This window comes from Oncorhynchus gorbuscha, linkage group LG18 (genome assembly GCF_021184085.1).
Source record: "Oncorhynchus gorbuscha isolate QuinsamMale2020 ecotype Even-year linkage group LG18, OgorEven_v1.0, whole genome shotgun sequence".
Taxonomy (NCBI): Eukaryota; Metazoa; Chordata; class Actinopteri; order Salmoniformes; family Salmonidae; genus Oncorhynchus; species Oncorhynchus gorbuscha.
Window position 1 is genome coordinate 35,890,981 of NC_060190.1, and position 25,638 is coordinate 35,916,618.

The 25,638-nt window shown below is 43.5% G+C and overlaps 1 protein-coding gene across 1 annotated transcript; it reads right to left on the reverse strand.

Moving 5' to 3' along the window:
- Positions 1-397: 397 nt before the first annotated feature.
- elf3 (E74-like factor 3 (ets domain transcription factor, epithelial-specific)) lies at positions 398-5,764 on the reverse strand. Its single transcript, XM_046312718.1, has 9 exons — positions 5,578-5,764; positions 5,024-5,199; positions 3,504-3,734; positions 3,236-3,322; positions 3,019-3,132; positions 2,729-2,815; positions 2,491-2,604; positions 1,924-2,125; positions 398-1,734 (listed from the first exon to the last, which is right to left on the reverse strand). The coding sequence occupies exons 2-9, from the start codon at positions 5,190-5,192 to the stop codon at positions 1,620-1,622; spliced, it is 1,119 nt and encodes a 372-aa protein (XP_046168674.1). The 5' UTR covers positions 5,193-5,199; positions 5,578-5,764; the 3' UTR covers positions 398-1,619.
- Positions 5,765-25,638: the final 19,874 nt, after the last annotated feature.

Consider the following 25,638-nt stretch of genomic DNA (forward strand, 5'->3'; position numbering starts at 1 on the left):
AAGTAGAAACTTGACGTGGATCTGAAAACGGCAGTCGATTAAATTTTGATTACACACCTAGGATGACCTCTGTGCTAAATGTCTTGTTCTGTAAGTGAATAGGCCTTGACCGAGCCAGAACGGCCCAACTTCTGTTGTTTGTTGTCTTGTCTGACGATGGATGGCAGGAGTCAGACTGCCAACTGACTCGTCCTCCAGATGAGATGTTATACTGAGGTTAAACAGATGGTTGTGACGTGAAAAAGTCATGTCAAGGGAGAGAATATAACTTTCATATATAGTACACCGATTTAATTAGGAGTGCTTTTAATTTAAGTTTATGTTCAGTTGGGGGACTATGTGATTTTCTTTCAAACATAATAGTACATTTTGTACCAAATACACAAGGACACTTACATTATTTAAAACAGTTTATTTCCGTAAAAAGGCTCTTAACTGTACAAAACAAGACAATGTGCTGTACATACATGCGTGTGAAAATATCACAAACGATACAATCTGAGATTGAATTCTTATACTCATGATATTGAGTGATCTAGAAGGAAACAGACCAGCTGCATAACAGAACTAATAATCATGAAGAACAGGAGTTGAGCCGCTGATTTGTTTTAATCTGACGTGTAGGGCTCGTCTGGTGAGATACAAAAATATTAATATGGCTACAAAGGACACTTACCTCATAGACAACATTCACGCTGAAACAGCGAAGTACACAACATCGTATAAATGATTATCCCTTCATTTTGTTCCCTCTCCCTCTTCTCTATCTTTTGTTTGTCCTCCATTTTGTCTCCTCCCTCCTTCATATCAGGTTTACAATTTAACACAAGACCTTATATACCCATAACTCTCAGAAGAATAAAACACAACAATAGGGTCTTCTAACCATTGGCTCAATTTAGAAGTCAAAAGTTTGGCAACTAGCCGTCTTGCAAATAGACATAGAAAAATGATAGGCTGCACAGGGATAGACTGTCACTTGTTAAATATCAATAGAAACAAAAAACAATACAAACATATCCGATGCTTACATTGCCACAGTAAAAATCATAATGCCCAGGTGGTTGTCATAGTGACACACAATGTGAGTTACACCCACACAATGTAAATGTCTTTATTGTTATATTAATCAGACACTTTCATCCAAAGCGACTTACAGTCATGCATGCATACATTTCACATATGGGTGATCCCGGGAATTGAACCCACATTCCTGGCATTAGCAAGTACCATGCTCTACCAACTGAGACATCCAGTCATACAGGACCAATATTATCTAGAATATAACTGAAAACAAATTAACAGACACACCATCATACCTACCACTGGTAGGCACAGAGCGATGTCCACAACAATGCCTGATTCAAAATCGAAATACACATAATTACTGTACAATAACTATATCGGTTCATAAAACCTACTGGAGCCAAAAACACTGGCTTAAATTTTCTGCAACACCTCCCCTGGAAGAAGAGAAGTAAGTGTCTTTATATTCTTTCAGGCAGAGCTGTCATCCAGATCCTATCTACAATAGGACCCAGGGGAACTGGTCTGTCCAGTTTATACCTTCGCCACTCTTGGCCATTGGTCTCTACCTGTCCTGTCTCCTGCCTTGTATCTCACATGCCATGCAGCTCGGTCTCTTCCACCTTCCAGCCAGTGGAATTCTTCCCAAACTTATAGACCAGCCGTCTACCATCCACTCTATCCAGGATCTCTCTCTTATAGTAGTATCTATAGGAGGGAGGGAGGAAAGAGAGCCACAGATTATTCTTATGACCAGGCAATGGTTTATCATTGTCGACACAAAAACAAATCTAACTTCATCCTCAACCGGTTAGCTCTGTTTAGCTTGGTTGCTAGGATTTGGGTTTCTATGGCTAATTGCCATGATGGTGCTACTACATTACCATAGTTTCCTACCTCATGGCGCGGCTGAGTTTCTCATAGGTCATGCTGCTGTTCTTCTTCTTCTGCCCCCACAGCTGGGCCACAGCCTCAGACTTGAGGAACTTGAAGACACCCTCACGGCGGTCCTCCCACTTCATCAGAGCATGGTTTTGGTTCTGCTCTGGGTGGATCAGGATGTCCCTAATGAACTCCCACAGGTGGGTCCCACGAGGCGCTAGAGGGGGAGAAGGGAGAGCTACCGTTAGGTGGGTGTAAGACAGCGCAGGTGTGTGCGTGTGCTTAAGCAAGCAAGGAGGAGGTAGAGCAGGTGTGCTTGTGTGTGTGTGCGCATGCGTGGGTGTGTTTGTGTGTGTGTCTGTGCGAGTGTGCATGTGTGGTTATTGGTCTATGACCTAAAAGCACCTGTGATGTTTTGACTGTGGCTGTTTTCAGTACCAGATGCAAAAATGTATGCAAATCACGTGACTGATAAAACTGTGCTTCTACAGAGCACCATTGAAAACAGTTGTTGACATGTGTGTGTGTGTGTGTGTGCGTGCGTGCGTGCGTGCGTGTGTTAGAATGAGAAGAGCCACTCACCATGTTTGCTCTTTGTGGAGGTCTGGTAGAAGTGTTTGGGGTCTCGGCTGAGTTTGGGAGGTCTTCCTCTGCCTCTCTTCTTCATCTCTCCCCTCTCTGTCTTTATGTGCACTTCTGTCAAACACAACGGTTCCGGAGTTTAGAACACCAGACCGGCTTTCAAAGAGACATGCACTTTCAAGGCTCACCCATCTGAAGATCAAGAATGTGACGTGCACTTATGAAAAGTTGTACTCACTCGCAAACTGAGGGTAGGAGAACTCTGGGTCAGACTCACTGCTCCTGGATTCTGGAGAGCTGGGGTTCTGGAAGCTCAACATTCCACCTGGGCGCAGGGAGAGAGGAAGGAAAACACTTTCAACACGGCCGCTCCTTCGTCCTGCCTTGATCGATTAATAAGGCCATAGGCTCAGTGATACAGGCCAAACCAATCACACACTGATCGAGTGATGTGAGAAGATTTGGGGGAAGAGGAGATGAGAGGAGTGATGATAAAGGAGAAGAAGAGGAAAGAGGGACACCGCTCACCTGACGAGGAGCTGTGCATGCTGTCGGACTCGTATCCGTTATCGCTGAGTGGCTTCATGTTTTCGAAGTTCTTGAAGATGTGTGAGAAGTCAGTGTAGCTGGTGTCTCTCACAACTGTAACAGTAACATCACAGTGTCAGCAAATGTGTCCTACTAACACTTGAGGCTTTGGTGTGGTAGTAGGAAGTGGGAAGAAAAGAGGAGTCGAGGTGTTTACCTTCGTTCACTTCTACTGTGCTGAGCAGAGGGAAGTCTGGGAACTCCTCTAGGAAGTTGTCCAGAAGATTACAGGTCTCATTCAGATCTGGAACCAAAATGGCAGACACAAAAATACATTTAATGACTGAATCATTACTATATTGACAAATCAATTGTCTAAATTAAATGACTAAAATGTCTGTGTCTGTTCCTGGAGCCAAATCTAAGATTCCCCATTTTACAATCATCAATAAAGTTGATTAATTTCACTTCCATCAGATCCTTACCATATTTGGCCTTGAGTTCCACCAGGCTCTGGTAGAGCTGAGTCCCGAGGGACATTCCAAACATGTTTAACAGCTGATCTCTGGTCAGTTGGCATAGTGTAGGTCCATCCGTGGAGCAGTAGGACATGCTCAGTGTGCTGGCATCAAACTTACTGCGCTCCACGTGAAAACTGATCCACTCCAAAACGTTCTGCTTGCTCCAGTACTGAGGGTTCAGGTCATACCATTGAGCTAGAGGAGGACACAGAAGTGAAGGGGGGAGTTAGATGTGCGTGTGTGTGTGTGTGTGTGTGTGTGTGTGTGTGTGTGTGTGTGTGTGTGTGTGTGTGTGTGTGTGTGTGTGTGTGTGTGTGTGTGTGTGTGTGTGTGTGTGTGTGTGTGTGTGTGTGTGTGTGCCTGTGTATGTTTGTGTGCGTTCATATGTGTGTTTTTTTTTTACAGCTTTTTCTTTTGTTGTTACATGTAAAAATTTTTGTGGCACTTTATTATTTTTTTTAACTACAGTTACATAGCAAGAATAAAGTAATTTGATATAGATTCAATCTGGATAGATAGTAATTACACATGACATTTTCAGTGATAACTATTATAGAACATTTAAAATATAAAACCTTTGTCAATCTAACCACCCACAAGATGATAACTAACTCTCGTTTTCCAAATAAATGACAACCCACCAAGAACGCAGATCCTGATCTGGACCTGTGAAAATCGGATTTTGTGGTTTCGCCAAGTCAGAATGTCTGGCTCTAGTTTATCTCTGCTCTGCTGACGCTCTGTCTAGTCACCACTTATCACTCGCTATAGGCTACGGCAAATAAAATAAAGCTTGAGACGTCTGAAAGATGAAAAGACTCTATTAAATACAAGTTAAACATTGTCCCGGTTAATGATTTAACAGCCTTCTAAATGAGGTCATTGCAAAGTTCAGCCAATCCCCTGTCTGTCTGACAGGTTCGCTTAAGGATATGCAGTATGTTTAATGTGTGCTTCGACTGAGTGTCTGCCAACAAGTTCAGCCAATAGGTCTATCCAGGGTGAGACAATGGGAAATATCCACGGACTTCACCAGCAAACACATCAACTAAAACCAAACAACCGCCAAAACTCATGACTGAATAAAGATCCTCGAAGAAAACTTTACATACATCCATACTGTGGTTTCCCAGGTGATCAACACACAATGACATATTAGGGACTAAAGTATCCCACATGCTGATAACAAAGCAGAGAAAGTTACACATCCTCCTCTTCTGTCAATGATTCAGTTTGTGTCTATTGTTTCTTCCTTCAATAGACATCATGTTTATATCATCTTCTGGGTGTTCTCAGTTATTATGAAGAGGCATTGTTATAAGACACCTATAGGGTCCAGGTGACCGCAGATGGAAATGAGTTGTTAGCTAAATCTGGCGAAATGCAGAATTTCTCAGTATATTGGGAATTCTTCTTTTTTTGTTGTTGTACACTGTCCCTGTCAAATAAATACATTTAAAAAAAGTATGAGTTACTGTTCTCACCCAGTATATTGCCACTGCACGAGGAAAGGTCTGAGAGGTGCAGCAGGTCTCCTACGGCGGGCAGAGACACAGTGGTGAGGCTGGGCTGCAGCGGCTCTGAGCTCCCAGTCTGGTACATGGTCATGTTAGCGTCGGTCAGGATCATACACAGCTCACTGGCAGACGACATGGGCTATCTACAACCAGGAGACAGTCCAGTTAGTAAGACATTACAATGCTGTTTATGGACACAGATTCATAAACAAATCTGTACATGGTTTCTCTAGGAGACAATTGAGTGAGCCATTCGGTGCGTATACAAGGACGATCAACATTTGGATATTGATGTGTTAGTGAAAAATGCCTTATTATAATTCATTGATTTGAAGTGGGTCACTGTGGATGTACTTTGCATGTATGCGAAATATTTGTCTGAGTATGAATACACAGTTTTCATTTCCTTTCCTCCGGTGTGCATGAATATACGCAAAACATATGTTCTCAAGATGCTTGTGACCCCCGACCAAAACACCCACCCCATTATTCCCAAAGAGCAACTCCATCTCCACACGTACCTGATTCTGAGGCGACCGACAGGTAGCGATGAACAGGTAGCGATGATAATACTCCACAGTTTGATTTAGAGTCCGGTGTTCGGGATTCACTCAGAGAGCTTGTCAGTACACGGTTAATCTTAACTCGATTTCTTCTCTCTCTCTCCCTTTAGCTCTCTCTCTATAAAGTAAAAGATGTACCTGTTGCTAGATTTACCTGTGTAAGGCTTTATAGCCCAGTAAGACAGGTGGGAGGGGCCAGGTCAGGGTAAACTGGGGGGGAATTCCATGGTACCATTAAGCCATGGCATGGGTCACACCCCCCTCTCTCTTCTCTCCACCTCCCTCTTCCAGAGAACAGTGAAAAACAAAACAAACCTGCCCTCCCGCTATGCCACCCCCGACACACTCCACGTAGTGCCTCCCGCCTCCCTCGCTCCTTCTCTCCATGAAGAAGCTCAAGAGCGTTGGCGGGTGTGTAGAATGGAAAGACAAAGACTGAAGGAAGGGGTGGAATGGAGGGGGAGTTGATGGGTGAAGAGAGTGAGGCTGGAATGGAATTAATGGGACGGTGTCAAACACATGAAACATATTGAAACCACATGTTTGACTCTGTTCCAATCATGCCATTCCAGTTCCTATCATATTTTCCGTCACTTTATTTGGCAGTGACAATGCACAACAAAAACATACGTTTCAAGAGTATTGAGAAACGATGCGTCGCACCAGATTTAGCTACTTTCCCGACATTGATACCTACCACACACACACACACACACATCACCACTTCTGACATTTACGTTTATTTCTGAGGAATTAAGTCATTTGTTCCAACATTTGCTGTTGACCTTAGCTCAGTGGACTGGTTCAGCCACAGCTCCACACATGTTTACCCAACGCAAGGACCTGACACTGCAAGTCATTCACTTGATATGGTTACCATGACGCAGGTTCAGTGGCCATTTTAAATAAGATATCCCAGAGAAATTGTCTGGCTTGCCAAAACAAACACAACATTAACTTTTCTGATTGGCTTTGTTTGCAGGGTCATAGTGGGACTTGTTAGGTGGTGGCAGAGATGTTGCCTTAAGAAATTCATCCTGGATACTTTGTTTGAACTTCCCTAGTTAGCTGCAACAAAACACTGATGCCGGAGAAGAGGTAGAAGGAGTGGGGCCCTAGTCAGACTCAGGTGGTTTGCATACCATCCATCTATTCTGAGTATATTACTCTCTAATGTTCAGTCCCTGGACAAATAAAGTAGACAAGCTCAGGTCGAGGATCTCCTTCCAGAGAGACATCAGGGACTGTAACATACTCTGTTTTACAGAGTCATGGATCTCTCCGGATATATTGTCCCCGTCCATTCAGCCAGTGGGGTTCTCCGTCCATCTCATAGACAGGAAGAAAGAACTGTCTGGTAAAAAGAAAGGAGGGTGGGTTTGATTAATAATGATTAATAACTTATGGTGTGATTGTGGTAACATACAGGAAATCAAGTAATTTTGTTCTCCCGATCTGAAATACCTAACCATCAAATGCTGATCGCATTACCTCCCAAGATAATTGTCTTTGGTCATCGTCACTGCCATTGTACAGTTCCAGTCAAAAGTTTGGAAACACCTACTCATTCAAGAGGTTTTTCTTTATTTTTGCTATTATCTACTACTTTCAGCTTTGCTCACTCTTAGCTGTCATGCCTTCTCCTGCTTTCGAGGGGCGCGCCAGGCTGCCCAGCACTATGCACTCCTACCACAATCATTATGCACACCTGTTTCCCTCGTCACGCGCATCAGCGATTCATTGAACTCACCTGGACTCAGTCACCTGCTTTCATTACCTCCTCTATATCTGTTTGTTCACCAGCTCTGTTCCCCATTTCAGCATTATTGTCGTCATGTCGTTTTTGTTTCCCTTGTTCTGATGCTGTTCCTGTCCTGTTCCATGTCCTTTCATAATGAAATATTCACTCTCCGTACCTGCTTCTCTACTCCAGCATCAGTTCTTACACTTGGTGTTCTCTCAACCAGCTTTATGATGTATTCAACTGCAATGCATTTCAATTAACAGGTGTATCTTGTTAAAAGTACATTGATGGAATTTATTTCCTTCTTAATGTGTTTGAGCCGATCATTTGGGTTGTGACAAGGTAGGGGTGGTACACAGAAGATAGCCCTATTTGGTAAAAGACCAAATACATATTATGGCAAGAACAGCTCAAAGAGAAGCAAAGATAAACGACAGTCCATCATTACTTTAAAAAATGTTTTACAAATAAAGAAAAATTGTTGAATGAGTAGGTGTCCACATTTTTGACTATATATTCCCCCTCATTCCGACACCTCAATGGCCCTCAAGGAACTTCATTGGGCTATGTGCAACCTGGAAACTGCATATCTGGAGGCCTCATTTATTGTAACTGGGGACTTTATTAAAGGAAATCTGAGGAAAATGTTACTGAAATTCTTTCAACACATCTCCTGTACTGCACATGCAACACAGACCCTGGATCATTGCTACTCTCCCTTCCAGGATGGCGACAAGGCTCTCCCCAACTCTCCCTTCAGCAAATCAGATCCCACTCCCCCCCACCTGTAGGCAGAAACTTAATCAGGAAACTCCAGTGGTAAGGACTGTTCAAGGTTGGTATGACCAATCGGAATCTGTGCTTCAATATTGTTTTGATCACTAGGACTAGGACATGTTCTTGATTGCTTCTGAGAATAGTATCAATGTATACACTGACTCTGTGACTGGGTTCATCAGGAAGTGCATAGAGGATGTTGTTCCCACTGTGGCGATTAGAACTTATCCAAACCAAAAACTGTTCATAGATGGCAGCAAAACTGAAAGCACAAACCACCACATTTAACCATGGCAAGGTGACTGGGAACATGGATGTGTACAAACAGAACTGCTATGACCTCTGTAAGGCAATGAAAGAGGCAAAATGACAGTATAAGGACAAAGTGGAGTCTCAATTCAACGGCACAGGCACAAGACGTATGTAACAGGGACTCCTGACAGTCACAGATTAGAAAGAGCTAAACACCTTCACCCGCTTCGAGGGGCCCGCAGACATGGGCCCCCATCGCTTACAAGGACTGTATGCTTTCATTCTTCGTGGCAGATGTGAGCAAGTCATTTAAGTGTGTTAAGGACCATATCACCTCCACCTTGACCCACTACGATTCGCATATCGCCCCAACAGATCCAAGGACGATGCAATCGCCGTTGCACTGCACACTGCCCTATCCCACCTGGACAAGATAAATACCAATGTAAGACTGCGGTTCATCAGTCTTGTACACCACAGTGCCCTCCAAGCTCAGGGCCCTGGGTCTAAACCCCTCCCTGTGCAACTGGGTCCTGGACTTCCTGATTGGCCAACCCCAAGTGGTGAAGGTAGGAAACAACACCTCTGCGACGCTGATCCTCAACATGGGGGCCCCACTGGGGTGCTTGCTCAGCCCCACCTGTATTCTTCACCCATGACATCAGCAAACCACTCGCCAACATGACACCATACACATGGTCTGATGTTTGTGAGACCGGTTGACGTACCACCAAATTCTCTAAAATGATGTTGGAGGTGGCTTATGATAGAGAAATGAACATTAAATTCTCTGGCAACAGCTCTGGTGGACAATCTGTCACGCCTGCTCACGCTCTCCCTCTCTGGCGCTCGAGGTCACCAGGCTGCCCTTCATTACGCACTCCTGTCACCATAATTACGTGCAGCAGCACTCATTACCTGGACTCCTTCCTTTTGTTGATTGCTCTGTCTATAACTATCTGCTTCCCCGTGTTTTCCCTGTGTTTGTATTGATGTCGTTATGTGTTATTGTTCAGACGCTGTCATGTCCTGTACCGTTCCATGTCTGCCGATAATTAAATGTTCACTCTCTGTACCTTCTTCTCATCTCTACCAGTGTCAATCCTTACAGAATGCAGACACCCCTAAAATAAGCATTAGGGAGTTTTGGTTGGTGACGTCGGTTCCGGGTGCTATCGCCGAGGGAACCGGTGGTGTCTCAGCTAGCTTGTCGGGCTTCTACGCCTTAGCTGGCTCGAGAGGTCGTCTTGCCTCACTGGGCTCAGCAGGCGCCCACCCCACGTCATGCTTCAACCGGCCCATCAGGCTCCCACGCCTCAGCGTGATCGTTGGGCTTTCACGCCTCAGGCGGATCGTCTAGTTCCCACGCCTCAGCCGGCTCGCCAGACTCCCATGCCTCAGCCAGTTCGTCTAGCTCCCACGCCTCAGCCGGCTCGCCAGACTCCCATGCCACAGTCAGTTTGTCTAGCTCCCACGCCTCAGTGGGATCGTCGGGCTCCCACGTCTCTGCCGGTTCGTTGGTCTTCTCCCCAGCCGGCTTGTCCAGCACCCATGCCTCGGCCGGCCCATCAGGCTCGCCCAGGTGGGATGCCGTTTGGCACCCGGGGTACTGTCACTCTTGCTCCCACTCTCCCTCTCTGGCGCTCGAGGGTGCCAGGCTGCCCTTCATTACACACACCTGTCAACATCATTACGTGCAGCAACGTTCATTGGACTCACCTGGACTCCTTCCCTTTGTTGATTTTCCTGTCTATAACTGTCTGTTTCTCTGTGTTTTCCCTGTGTCTGCATTAATGTCGTTATGTGTTCTTGTTCAGATGCTGTCTTGTCCTGTTCTGTTCCATGTCTGTTGATAATTAAATGTCCACTTCCTGTACCTGCTTCTCGTCTCTACCAGCATCAATTCTTACACATTCCTGCAGTCAGCATGCCAATTTGCACGCTCCCTTAAAACTTGAGACATCTGTTGCATTCTATTGTGTGACAAAATTGCACATATTAGAGTGGCTTTTTATTGTCCCCAGCACAAGGTGCACCTGTGTAATGATCATGCTGTTTAATCAGTATCTTGATATGCCAAACTTGTCAGGTGGATGAATTATCTTGCTCTTGAAATGCTCACTAACAGGGATGTACAGAAATTTGTGCACAAAATTTGAGAGAAATTAGCTTTTTGTGCGTATGGAACATTTCTGGGATCTTTTATTTCAGCTCATGAAACATGGGACCAACACTTTACATGTTGCATTTATATTTTTGTTCAGTATATATTTATATTCCGCTCTATGACATTGCTCTCTGACATTGCATCTGATATTTCTTAATTTATTTATTTTTCTGGATTATGTGTATTGTTTAAAAATATATATATATATATATATTGCTTTTATTTTATTTATAATCCTATACACTTTTCTGTTTATACACATGTTGGGGTGCAGCATGTTGATAACAGTCTAACTGGAATATACTGAGACGTGAAACTAAGGGTGAGCACCAGCTGGCAACTAGTCAATGTGTCATTAGCTGAAACTGCGTCTGGCTCAAAGAGAGCTGCACCGAAACTTGGAAACAGAGCAGAGGCAGTCGTTTGATTGTAGACTGAATGGGCAATTAGACAATAAACCACCCCTCAAATATACCTAATCCTTCCATTGTGTGCTGCAGAGCCTGGAGCCGTGTGGCTTTGGTGTGTGGTTTTTATTGTCAAGCCGATGGGGTACAAGGGGTTGTTGTGGCTCACTGTCACCTCTTAGTGACTGATAAAGGCCAATACACGTATACTGTAAGATTCTTCGGCGCAAAGACAGAGGCCTGAGTATCTTAGCTCATATCATTCAAAGGGTGATAATGGTTTTAATTCTACTTCTATCTTACAGTGTAACAGGTTAATGCATGAAATCTCTTGTGCGTCATTTCTTTTGCATGGGAAAAGGGAAAGGGTTCTTAAAGTGCTCAAGTTTGTATTTGAGTGAGGTAAGGCGTTGACTGTAGAGGTCAAAGGTTATCCTTGCCTTCCTGAGAAAGCAGATAAGTAGCATTATAAATAGCATTTCCAGTCACAGTATTGGCATGTTGTCAGTATACAGTGGCTTTAGTAGAGGAGTTTGATCAGAGGTTATAGTGTCGATGTATGACAGGGGTGGGCAATAATATCGGCTCGCGGGCCACATCAAGATTTCAAAATTCAGCAGAGGGCCGCGCAGATGTTTTGGGGACAGATTTGTTTGTCAAAACCAATTTGTGGGCCAGAAAAAAAGCAGGTATTTGAAAATGTATAGGTCCATTATAATTACTGCATACTTTATATCTAGTTTTAAACATTCAAGAATGACCTGGTGTTTTTTTAGTAACCTGAAATAGTAATGCCTCCCCCGGGCACAAATTGAATGGGCCACTCTATATGGTTATTGCCTGATGTGTGTAAACAGTTATGCAGGTGAGGAGTTATGTCTTAGCAGCTTTGAAGTTGTGACCTCCAGAGTGATCTCTGCTGATTACCACTATCTGTAAAGAAGGTAGTCATTTCCCCCAAATTTCACAACGCCAATTGTCCCCTTCCTTTCCATGTTAAAAGAGAAAACAGCGGTTAGGCAGGAATTCTGCCTGACAAAGGCCATGCAGCCGAAACACGTCAGAGTTTTTAAACTGTATTTCCATTGAACATGCCATACAAATAAATTGATTTTAATTAATTATATGAAGAGTGCCTTGGTCCTCCTTTCTTTTTGATGACCAATTTACCCCTTTTACCAAAGAGCCCCTTCTGTCTACCAGAATCTACTACTGTGTACCTTAGCAGCGCTTCCCTTCCTCCTTTTTCTACATAGGCTGGAATGTTGTTGGACTGGTTGGTGTTGTAACACTGGCTTTTGTGTCCTTTGGGCATACTGGCGTGGCGTCAACAGGAACCATTCCATGACTTGTTTGTCAGTCTCTCCTTCTTTCTTGCCTCTGACATTACTCACACCTACTGTCATTGCTTGAAAGACTGGGTTGCCATGCTTTCCCTTAGAAGAGGGATGAAGAGTGAGAAAGGAAAGGAAGATCATTGGAAAGGAAGATGATTAAGAGTGTGCAGATAGACAGGTCTATGCATGTGTGTAGGGGTGCACTTCTGCTTTAGACATCCTGTGTGTGTCATATCTTTGAGTGTGTGTGTGTATTTGTAGTAGTTCTCATAGCAGTAGTAGTAGTAGCAGCATTAGTAGTAGACCAATGAAGAGAGACCATAATTCCTCCCTTATAATTACTGAAAGAGCATTTCCTTTCAACATGTAACTACAATTCAGGTTAAACAGTGATTGTGAGATCTGTGTTTAGTGAGCTTTGGTTTGTTGGTGGTTTGCCAACGACCGTTAGAAAACCACAGTTACACATTCACTAACCCTGGCACACACTAACCCTGTCACACACTAACCCTGTCACTGAGGAATGTCAGCATTGAGGGGGTCTGGAGGGCTGAGAGAGAGAGAGAGAGAGAGAGAGAGAGAGAGAGAGAGAGAGAGAGAGAGAGAGAGAGAGAGAGAGAGAGAGAGAGAGAGAGAGAGAGAGAGAGAGAGAGAGACCAAACCACCACGACCAACAACATTGGACACTCTATGGAACAAAAAGCCTTCACTATATTATCCTGGAATATCCAAGGCCTGAGGTCATCTGCCTTTGGCCTAAAGAGCAGAAACCCGGACTTCACCAAAGAAATCGGTAATACAGACATTGTCATCCTGCAAGAAACCTGGTATAGAGGAGACGGACCCACTGGTTGCCCTCTAGGTTACAGAGAGCTGGTAGTCCCATCCACCAAACTACCAGGTGTGAAACAGTGAAGGGACTCAGGGGGTATGCTAATTTGGTATAGAGCAGACCTAACTCGCTCCATTAAATTAATCAAAACAGGAACATTTTACATACATCATACTTTAATGGAGACAGCTTCTCCATCCTAGAGGGGGAGATCAATCATTTCCAGGACCATGGGCATGTACTTGTCTGTGGTGACCTAAATGCCAGAAGGGGACAAGAACCTGACACCCTCAGCACATATGGGGACAAGCACCTACCTGAAGGGGACAGCATTCCCTCCCCCATATTCCCCTCCAGACACAACTACGACAACATAACCAACAAAAACGGGTCACAACTCTAACAGCTCTTGCATATCGTGGGTATCTATATAGTCAATAGTAGGCTTCGTGGGGACTCCTACAGCAGCAACACCTATGTTAGGTACACCTTTAGCTCATCTCTTGGCAGTAGTACTGTAGACTACTTTATCAAATCAAATCAAATGTTATTTGTCACATGCGCCATATACAACAGCTGTAGACCTTAGAGTGAAATGCTTACTTACAAGCCCTTAACCAACAATGCAGTTTTAAGAAAAAATAAGAAATATAACAAATAATTAAGGAGCAACAATAATATAACAGTAGCGAGGGGGTTCCGGTACAGAGTCAATGTACGGGGGTACCGCTTAGTTGAGGTAATTGAGGTAATATGTACATGTAGGTAGAGGTAAAGTGACTATGTCTGGATAACAATGATAGTTTGTTGGTGATGTGGACATTATGGAACTTGAAGCTCTCAACCTGCTCCACTACAGCCCCATCATTGAGAACTGGGGGCGTGACCGGTCCTCCTTTTTCTGTAGTCCACAATCATCTCATTTGTCTTGATCACGTTGAGGGAGAGGTTGTTGTCCTGACACCACAAGAGGTCTCTGACCTCCTCCCTATAGGCTGTCTCATTGTTGTTGGTGATCAGGCCTACCACTGTTGTGTCGTCTGCAAACTTAATGATGGTGCTGAAGTTGTGCATTGGTGAACAGGGAGTACAGGAGGGGAATAAGTGTTGCTTGCCTCAAAGCGAGTATAGAAGTTATTTAGCTCATCTGTTAGGCTCGTGTCACTGGGCAGCTCTTGGCTGTGCTTCCATAATCTGTAATAGTTTGCAAGCCTTGCCACATCCGACGAACGTCTAAGCTGGTGTAGTATGATTTAATCTTAGTCCTGTATTGACGCTTTGCTGTTTTGATGGTTCGTTGGAAGGCATAGCAGGATTTATTTTTAGCATCCAGGTTAGAGTCCCGCTCCATGAAAGTGGCAGCTCTACACTTTATCTTAGTGCGGATGCTGCCTGTAATCCCAGGCTTTTGGTTGGGGTATGTACGTATGGTTGCTGTGGGGGTGACTTCATCGACTTATTGATGAAGCCAGTGACTGATGTGGTGTACTGTACTCCTCAATGCCATTGAAAGAATCCCGGAACATATCTGACCACTTCCTTGAGCGAGTCACTGGCACTTCCTGGTTTAGTTATTGTTTGTAAGCAGGAATCAGGAGGATAGAGTTATGGTCAGATTTGCCAAATGGAGGGCGATGGAGAGCTTTGTAAGTGTTTCTTTGTTTGGAGTAAAGGTGGTCGAGAGTTTTTTCCCCTCTGGTTACACATTTAACATGGTGGTAGAAATGAGGTAAAACGGATAAAAGTTTCCCTGCATTAAAGTCTCCGGCCAGTAGGAGTGTCGCCTCTGGATGAGCATTTTCTTGTTTGCTTATGGACCCATACAGATCGTTGAGTGCCTTCTTAGTGCCAGCATCGGTTTGTGCTGGTAAAGACACAGCTATGAAAAATATAGATGAAAACTCTCTTAGTAAAAAGTGTGGTCTACAGCTTATCATGAGATACTCTACCTCAGGCGAGCAAAACCTTGAGACTTCCTTAATATTAGATTTCGTGCACCAGCTGTTATTTACAAATAGACACAGACCGACACCCATTGTCTTACTGGAGGCAGCAGTTCTATCTTGCCGATGGACCGAAACCCCCGGCAGATGTATATTATCCATGCCGTCCTTCAGCCACGACTCGGTGAAACATAATATATTTCAGTTTTTAATGTCCCGTTAGTAGGACATCCTTGATCGGAGTGCATCCATTTTGTTATCCAATAATTGCATGTTGGCTAATAGGACTGATGTTCGAGGGGGTTTACATACTCGCCTACGAATTCTCAGAAGGCAACCCGACCTCCGCCCCCTTTTTCTCAGTCTTTTCTCAAATTATGGGGATTTGGGCCCATTCCCGAGAAAGAAGTATATCCTTCGCTTCGGACTCGTTAAATAAAAAATATTTGTCCAGTTCGATTTGAGTAAATCAAATCAAATCAAATCGATTTGTAATTGCTGTTCTGATGTACAGAAGTTATTTTTTGATCATAAGTGATGGTAGCAGCAACATTATGTAAAAAAATAAGTTTAAAAATAAGTTACAAACAACACGAAAAAACAAACGAAATAGCACAGTTGGTTAGGAGCAGTAAAACGGCAGCCATCCCCTCCGGCACCATTCACCAACCCAGAGTCTCTCAGAGCGTTCATAGTCAGCCCACTGACATCACTATCAGATTACAACCAATCACAATCTACCTGAACAGAGCAATAATCAACCATGAGGCATCAAAGCCAAACAAACTGCATACTATTAAGCAATGCTATAGATTGAAGTAAGGTAGTGTAAAAACCTACCAAAAAAACAATTGGCCAACAACAAGTCCAATCCCTCCCAGACAACTTCCTGGACAAAATGTTATTGTTTTTCCTGTAAACGTGTAAAATTAGCAGTAGGAAGCCTGGACAATATATTTGACCTATTAGCTAACATATCAAATTGAAATTCTGTCAGAAAACAAAATACACTGAGAAATGGTTTGATGAAGAATATAAATCCTGAGAAAGAAATTGAGGAGCCTGTTGTGGCATTCACTATGGTAAAACACTAAAATAATACAGAAATACACTAAGAAAAAGGAAGAAACAGCATGACAGAAAACAGGTCATTGTGATTGAAGAATCCATAGAATCAAATCACTTCTGGGAAAAGTGGAACACACTAAACAAACAACAACAAATCTTGGAGCTATCTATCCAAAATGGAGATGTATGGATAAACCACTTCTCCAACTTTGTGCATATAACAAGGAACGAATAACAAAAACATAGATTCAGCTATTAAAGACTACCAGAACCCACTGGTTTCTCGAATTACATTGGATAAGTTATAGGACAAAATACAAACCCTCCAACCCAAAAAGGCCTACGGTGTTGATGATATACTATACAAAATGATTAACTATACAGATCACAAATTCAAAGTGGCTATTCTTCAACTATTCAACATTATCCCTCAGCATTATCTTGGCATCTTCCCTAATATTTGGAAACAAGACCTGATTACCCCAATCCATAATAGTGGATCTGGCTACTTCAATCAGTTATCGAACCCATTGCCCTCTATGGTTGTGAGGTCTGGGGTCCACTCACCAACCAATAATTCACAAAATGTGACAAACACCCAATTGAGAATCTGCATGCAGAATTCTGCAAAAATATACTTTGTGTAGAATACAAAGCCCCAAACAATGTATGCAGAGCAGAATTAGGACTATACCCACTAGTTATCAAAATCCCAAAAAGAGCTGTTCAATTCTAGAACCATCTAAAAGGAAGCAATGGCCACACATTCCACCACAAAGCCCTCACCTACAGAGAGATGAACCTAGAGAAGAGTCTCCTCAGCCAGCTGGTTCTGGGCCTCTGTTCACAAACAGGCACCACAGAGCCCCAGGACAGAAACACATTTAGATCAAACCAAATTATGAGAAAGCAAAAATATCATTATTTGACACACTGGAATGAATCAACCAAAAAACTGAGCAAATTGGAATGCTATCTGGCCCTAAACAGAGAGTTACAGTGTCAGAATACTTAATCACTGTGACATACCCCAAATTAAGAAAATCCTTGACTATGTACAGACTCAGTGAGGATAGCCTTGCTATTGAGAGAGGCGGCCATAGGCAGAACTCGAGAGATGACAGGCTATGTGCTCACTGCCCCCAAAAATAAGGTGGAAACTGAGCCACACTTCCTAACCTCCTGCCAAATGTAAGATCACATTAGAGACACCTAATTCCCATAGATCACACAGACCCATAAAGAATTTGAAAACAAATAAAACATTGATAAACTCCCATATCTACTAGGTGAAATACTGCAGTCTGCCTTCACAGCAGCAAGATTTGTGGCCCGTTGCCATGACAAAAGGGAGCACAAACAACATTCTAAATACAACCTTGTATTTATCTGTTTATTTATTTTCTCCGTCATACTTCAACTACTTGCACATTGTGAGGATACTTTACAGAGACAATAATATAACATTTGCAATGCCTATGTTCTTTTAAAACTTTTTGTGAGTATAATGTTTACTAATGTGTTGTTTGTTCATTTCCCTTTTGTTTACTGTCTATTGCATTTGCTTTGACAATGGAAACATAAGTTTCCCCTGCCAATAAAGCCCTTTGAATTGAATTTCATTGAGAGAGAGAGAGAGAGAGAGAGAGAGAGAGAGGGGGGGGGGTGAGGGGGAATGAGAGAAAGAGAGAGAGAGGTAGAAAACAAGAGTGAGAAAGAGAGTAAGAATGAAAGACTGAAAAGGAGAGAAAGAAAGGGCTGTGAAAACAGAACCTAGCCTGAGAGAAGAGAGGGGGGCTACAGCTCTCTGACCATGCCTACCTGGTTAATGTTCACACAGTCATGTGGTGTGTAATGCCTGAGAATCTGAGTACAGATTAGCATGGTCAACACAACCACAAATGTTTGAAATGACCTCATCTGGTTTGTGTGTGTTTATCTGTGAATGTGTGTGTGTGTGTGTGTGTGTGTGAATGTGTGTGTGTGTGTGCGTGTGTCTGTGCGTGTGTCTGTCTGTCTGTGTGACCTACTTCCCTTTCCTTTGTGCTTCTCTATCAAATTGAGATGTATATTATTTGGGCAAAACCTTGCCTGAAGCCTCAAAAAGTCAGGCTCAACTGCTGCAAGGTCAAATCATATTGGTCTCTCAGACGGGCTCTTAGACAAAGTTTCTATTGAATTTTAATTGTATAGAAAATCAACGTCTGTGTTTCTCCGCATCTTCTAGTGAGCTCTTATCTCACCATGGTCTAGACCAGGGTTTCCCAAACTCTGTCCCCCAGCACTACACAGTTGATTCAAGTAACAAACTCATCATCAAGCTTGGATTATTTTAATCAGCTGTGTAGGGCTAGGGTAAAAAACTAAACGTGCATGGGGGGGGGGACTCTGACCTAGACTACTATCCATTTGCAATCTTGTTTGTTCATCCATGAGAGCTGTGGGTTATTAGCCTCGTACGAACCATCTTAATCTTGCCAATTTACATTGTTACCGTGTAGCGTTACAGAGTGAAAGCTGGCGAGACCAGGAGGGTTCATACGAGGCTAACAACCAGGGAGGGAGGGAGGGAGGGAAGTGGGGAGGGAGAAAGAGAGGTGAGAGAGAGGGAGGGAGGGAGGGAGGGAGGGAGGGAGGGAGGGGGAGGGAGGGAGGGAGGGAGGGAGGGAGGGAGGGAGGGAGGGAGGGAGGGAGGGAGGAATAGTGAAAGAAGGAGAGAATGGCTCCTTAAATCATAGGCAATGAACTGTCCTCTTCTTGTAACTACTGTACACAGACACATTCATACTCCCCTCTAGTGGCAGAGTCATGAAAGTGCATGACAGATTTAAACGACCCGCTAATACTGTAATGGCATCAATCTCCAAACTTCAAATCCCATCAAAGCAGAATTTAATATGAGGATAGCATCATTGGTGTAAAATAGACCTGATATCAGGACTATATTCAGTGGTTGACTATTTGACTGTATGTTTCAATGGTGACTGACTGGCTAATTCTGTTCGCCATTTGGCATTTTGCAGTGCCACATATAACCCTGAGAGCACCGTTTAGGGAGCTGGGAGCAGGGCAGGTGGTGTTGGAGATGGGAAAAACTCCTTCAGCATTAAGTTACACAGAGACAGATTTACTGTAGGCTAAATCCATTTTAATTCAATCACTTTTTGACAGCAGTCCTTTTGATTTGAACAAAACCTTCCATACATATTTGTCCATTGTAGAAGTGCTCAGAAAGTGACTTTTTGGACCTGAATGACAAAACATTCAAGAGATAAAGGTGCTCAAAGTACCTATTTTGCGTACTCCATCACACCGTGAGACACGATGTCTGCATCACAGGAAAAGATACACGGTTGCGATTGATATAATTTAAAAGCTTACAAACAGGGTCGACAAACTGTTTATTTATTTAAAACCTTAAACGTCAATTATCTAAAAGCACGGTGCTTAGACCCTTTTTGACATCGTCTGATGATTTTGTGTTGTGTCCGCCATGCTCAACAAGCTTTTGAATACGGGTGGGTTTCATGTTTTGCCTGAGAAATGTACAAACATTTTTGTCTTTTAAATGGTTGGAGGTCCACACATCAGAGACTGTTGACTTGAATGGGAATGTATTTTGTTTTAAATTATAATGTCAACCCTCCATAGGAAACCTATTGAAATCATAGAAACATAGATAATAGAATAGACATTACCATTTAACTTGACATCCGAAGGTGAGGGAACTGGCGGCCATCTTTGTGGCAGTAATTAGAAGTTAACATTACATTTCAATATCAATGGTGTACCAGCTTAATTGCAGTGGTCTGAAGGGATAGATCCATTCTATGAATTATATTTCCATGATTGAAATGACACCCATGCTGTATTCAAGAGCATGTTGTGTCTCAACCAAATGCGGGCATAACACAACTCTAGACGGGATACAGCTTTTGTAAAATTTGACTTCACAAGCATTTTTTTTTTAGCATTTCACCTAATTATCCTAACCTGCTACGCTAGTTCTCTTAACCTGCTGCGTAAGTTCTCCTAAACCTGCTACGAGAAGTACATTTTGACAAAAGCTGTATCCCTTCTAGACAAAACCCACAAAAACATCAGAGGATGTAAAGTAGGGCCTAAGCTATGACATATGCGAATATGAAATTGTAGTTTACGCGTTTTTAGATAATTGACGTTAAAGGTTAAAGCACTATTCAAGACTGTATAAAATAGTTTCATAACCCAGTTTGTAAGCTTTGAAATGATATCAAACTCAACCGTTTATCTTTTCCAGTGCTCGATGTCGCATGGCATGGTGAGGTATGAAACATAGGTCAATTCTGAGCAATTTTATCTCCTGAATGTTTTGGGATTCAGGTCCAAAAAGTCACATTCTGACCACTTCTTCCATGGGTATTTTTATTATTGAATTCATATGGATTTACCCTGTACACACTGATCTGCTTCTTTACACTGTTGTTTCTCTATACTGGGAATGGTTCACTGCTGTGGATGGTATGTTCAGTGGGCCAAGGCCAAGGCTGTGAAAGCAATTGAAAGTAAATGTAACGGATGTGAAATGGCTAGCTAGTTAGCGGTGTTCGCGCTAAATAGCGTTTCAATCGGTGACGTCACTTTCTCTGAGACCTTGAAGTAGTAGTTCCCCTTGCTCTGCAAGGGCCGCGGCTTTTGTGGAGCGATGGGTAACGATGCTTCATGGGTGACTGTTGTTGATGTGTGCAGAGGGTCCCTGGTTCGCGCCCGGGTATGGGCGAGGGGACGGTCTAAAGTTATACTGTTACATAAACAGGTTTAATGTTTCTTTTATTATATTCACTTGCAAATCCATATGGTACACATCATGCACTGAATGTACAAAACATTAAGAACTCCTTTTGCCCTCAGATACAGCATCAATTCGTCAGGACATGGACTACAAGGTGTCGAAAGCGTTCCACAGGGATGCTGGCCCATGTTGACGCCAATGCTTCCCAACGTTGGGTCAAGTTACCTGGATGTCCTTTGGGTGGTGGACCATTCATGATACACACGGGAAACTGTTGCATAGAAAAACCCAGCAGTGCCTGGCACCTACTAGCATACACAGTTCAAAGGAACTTAAATATTTATTCTTGCCCATTCCCCCTCTGAATGGCACACATACACAATCCATGTCTCAATTGTTTCAAGGTTTAAAAATCCTTCTTTAACCTGTATCCTCCCCTTCATGTACACTAACTGAAGTGGATTTAACAAGTGACATCAATAAGGGATCAGAAATTTCACCTGGATTCACCTAGTCAGTCTATGTAATGGAAAGGACAGGTGTAATAGAGCTGGCGGGATTTTCCATGTAGCGGCAGAACAGAGAAGCTACGTCTTTTTGTCAGTAACAGCTGGTGCGCGATGTCTAATATTAAAGAAGGCTCGAGGTATTGCTCACTTGAAGTAGAGTACCTTATAATAAGCTGTAGACCACACTATCTACCAAGAGAGTACTCATCTATATTATTTGTAGCTGTATATTTACCACCACAGACCGATGATGGCACCAAGACAGTACTCAACCAATTCTATAAGGCCGTCAGCAAACAAGAAGATGCTCATCCAGATGCGGCGATCTTAGTCGCCGAGGACTTTAACGCAGGCAAACTTAAATCAGTTTTACCAAATTTTTACCAGCATGTCACATGTGCAACCAGAGGAAAAAAAAACTCTAGACCACCTTTACTCCACACACAGAGATGCATACAAAGCTCTCCCCCACCGTCCATTTGGCACATCTGACCATAATTATATCCTCCTGATTCCTGCTTACAAGCGAAAACCAAAGCAGGAAGTACCAGTAACTCGCTCAATACGGAAGTGGTCAGATGACGTGGATGCTACGCTACAGGACTGTGTTGCTAGCACAGACTGGAATATGTTCCGGGATTCATCTAATGGCATTAAGGAGTATACCACCTCAGTCATCGGCTTCATCAATAAGTGCATCGGCGACGTCGTCCCCACAGTGACCGTACGTACATATCTCAACCCGAAGCCTGCTTATAAGAAATCCTGGTATGCCCTCAGATGAACCATCAAACAAGCAAAGCATCAATACAGGATTAAGATTGAATCCTACGACACCGGCTCTGAAGCTCGTCGGTTGTGGCAGGGCTTGAAAACTATTACGTACTACAAAGGGAAACCCAGACGCAAGCTGCCCAGTGACGGAAGCATACCAGACAAGCTATAGTGCCTTGCGAAAGTATTCGGCCCCCTTGAACTTTGCGACCTTTTGCCACATTTCAGACTTCAAACATAAAGATATAAAACTGTATTTCTTTGTGAAGAAACAACAACAAGTGGGACACAATCATGAAATGGAACGACATTTACTGGATATTTCAAACTTGTTTAACAACTCAAAAACTGAAAAATTGGGTTTGCAAAGTTATTCAGCCCCGTTACTTTCAGTGCAGCAAACTCTCTCCAGAAGTTCAGTGAGGATCTCTGAATTATCCAATGTTGACCTAAATGATTAATGATGATAAATACAATCCACCTGTGTGTAATCAAGTCTCCGTATAAATGCACCTGCACTGTGATAGTCTCAGAGGTCCGTTAAAAGCGCAGAGAGCATCATGAAGAACAAGGAACACACCAGGCAGGTCCGAGATACTGTTGTGAAGAAGGTTAAAGCCGGATTTGGATACAAAAAGATTTCCCAAGCTTTAAACATTCCAAGGAGCACTGTGCAAGCGATAATATTGAAATGGAATGAGTATCAGACCACTGCAAATCTACCAAGACCTGGCCGTCCCTCTAAACTTTCAGCTCATACAAGGAGAAGACTGATCAGAGATGCAGCCAAGAGGCCCATGATCACTCTGGATGAACTGCAGAGATCTACAGCTGAGGTGGGAGACTGTCCATAGGACAACAATCAGTCGTATATTGCACAAATCTGGCCTTTATGGAAGAGTGGGAAGAAGAAAGCCATTTCTTAAAGATATCCATAAAAAGGTTTGTTTAAAGTTTGCCACAAGCCACCTGGGAGACACACCAAACATGTGGAAGAAGGTGCTCTGGTCAGATGAAACCAAAATTGAACTTTTTGGCAACAATGCAAAACGTTATGTTTGGCGTAAAAGCAACACAGCTCATCACCCTGAACACACCACCCCCACTGTCAAACATGGTGGTGGCAGCATCATGGTTTGGGCCTTCTTTTCTTCAGCAGGGACAGGGAAGATGGTTAAAATTGATGGGAAGATGGATGGAGCCAAATACAGAACAATTCTGGAAGAAAACCTGATGGAGTCTGCAAAAGACCTGAGACTGGGACGGAGATTTGTCTTCCAACAAGACAATGATCCAAAACATAAAGCAAAATCTACAATGGAATGGTTAAAAAATAAACATATCCAGGTGTTAGAATGGCCAAGTCAAAGTCCAGACCTGAATCCAATCGAGAATCTGTGGAAAGAACTGAAAATTGCTGTTCACAAATGCTCTCCATCCAACCTCACTGAGCTCGAGCTGTTTTGCAAGGAGGAATGGGAAAGAATTTCAGTCTCTCGATGTGCAAAACTGATAGAGACATGCCCCAAGCGACTTACAGCTGCAATCGCAGCAAAAGGTGGCGCTACAAAGTATGAACTTAAGGGGGCTGAATAATTTTGCACGCCCAATTTTTCAGTTTTTGATTTGTTAAAAAAGTTTGAAATATCCAATAAATGTCGTTCCACTTCATGATTGTGTCCCACTTGTTGTTGATTCTTCACAAAATAATACAGTTTTATATCTTTATGTTTGAAGCCTGAAATGTGGCAAAAGGTCGCAACGTTCAAGGGGGCCGAATACTTTCGCAAGGCACTGTAAATGCCCTTTATGCTCGCTTTCAAGGCAAGCAACACTGAAGCATGCACGAGAGCACCAGCTGCTCTGGATGACTTTGTGATAACTCTCTCGGTAGCCGATGTGAGCAAGACCTTTAAACAGATCAACATTCACATGCTGACATTCACATGTGCTCAAAGCATGCGTGGACCAACTGGCAAGTGTCATCACTGACATTTTCAACCTCTCCCTGACTGAATCTACAAGACCAACATGTTTCAAGCAGTCCACCATGGTCCCTGTGCCTATGGAAGAGAAGGTAACCTGCCTAAATGATTTCCACCCCATAGCACTCATGTCGGTAGCCATGAAATGCCTTGAAAGACTGCTCATGGCTCACATCAACAGCATCCTCCCGGATACCCTAGACCCACTCCAATTCGCATGTCGCCCCAACAGATCCACAGATGAAGGAATCTCAATCACACTCCACACTGCCATTTCCCACCTGGACAAAGGGAACACCTGTATGAGAATGCTGTTCATTGACTACAGCTCAGCATTCAACACCATAGTGCCCACGAAGTACATCACTAAGCTAAGGACCCTGGGACGAAACACCTCCCTCTGCAACTGGATCCTGGACTTCCTGACAGGCCTCCCCCAGGTGGTATGGTTAGGCAACAACATGTCTGCCACGCTGATCCTCAACACTGGGGCCTCTCAGGGGTGTGTATTTAGTCCCATACTGTACTGTACTGACTCCAACACCATCATTAAGTTTGCTGACCAAATCAAATCAAATTCATTTATATAGCCCTTCGTACATCAGCTGATATCTCGAAGTGCTGTACAGAAACCCAGCCTAAAACCCCAAACAGCAAGCAATGCAGGTGTAGAAGCAGGGTGGCTACGAAAAACTCCCTAGAAAGGCCAAAACCTAGTAAGAAACCTAGAGAGGAACCTGCATTGTCGGAACTAGAAGCACAAGCATTTCGCTACACTCGCATTAACATCTGCTAACCATGTGTATGTGACAAATAAAATTTGATTTGATTTGATTTGATTTGGCTATGTGGGGTGGCCAGTCCTCTTCTGGCTGTGCCGGGTGGAGATTATAACAGAACATGGCCAAGATGTTAAAATGTTCATAGATGACCAGCATTGTCAAATAATAATCACAGGCAGAACAGTTGCAACTGGAGCAGCAGCACAGCCAGGTGGACTGGGGACACCTGGCTAGGGCTAGGGCTCAGGTCCTCTGAGAGAGACAAAGAAAGAGAGAAAGAGAGAATTAAAGAGAGCATACTTAAATTCACACAGGACACCGGATAGGACAGGAGAAGTACTCCAGATATAACAAACTGACCCTAGCCCCCTGACACATAAACTACTGCAGCATAACTACTGGAGGCTGAGACAGGAGGGGTCAGGAGACACTGTGGCCCCATCCGAGGATACCCCCCGGACAGGGCCAAACAGGAAGGATATAACCCCAACCACTTTGCCAAAGCACAGCCCCCACACCACTAGAGGGATATCTTCAACCACCAACTTAACATCCTGAGACAAGGCCGAGTACAGCCCACAAAGATCTCCACCACGGCACTACCCAAGGGGGGGGGGGGGGGGGCGGGGGGGGCGCCAACCCAGACAGGAAGATCACATCAGTGACAGACT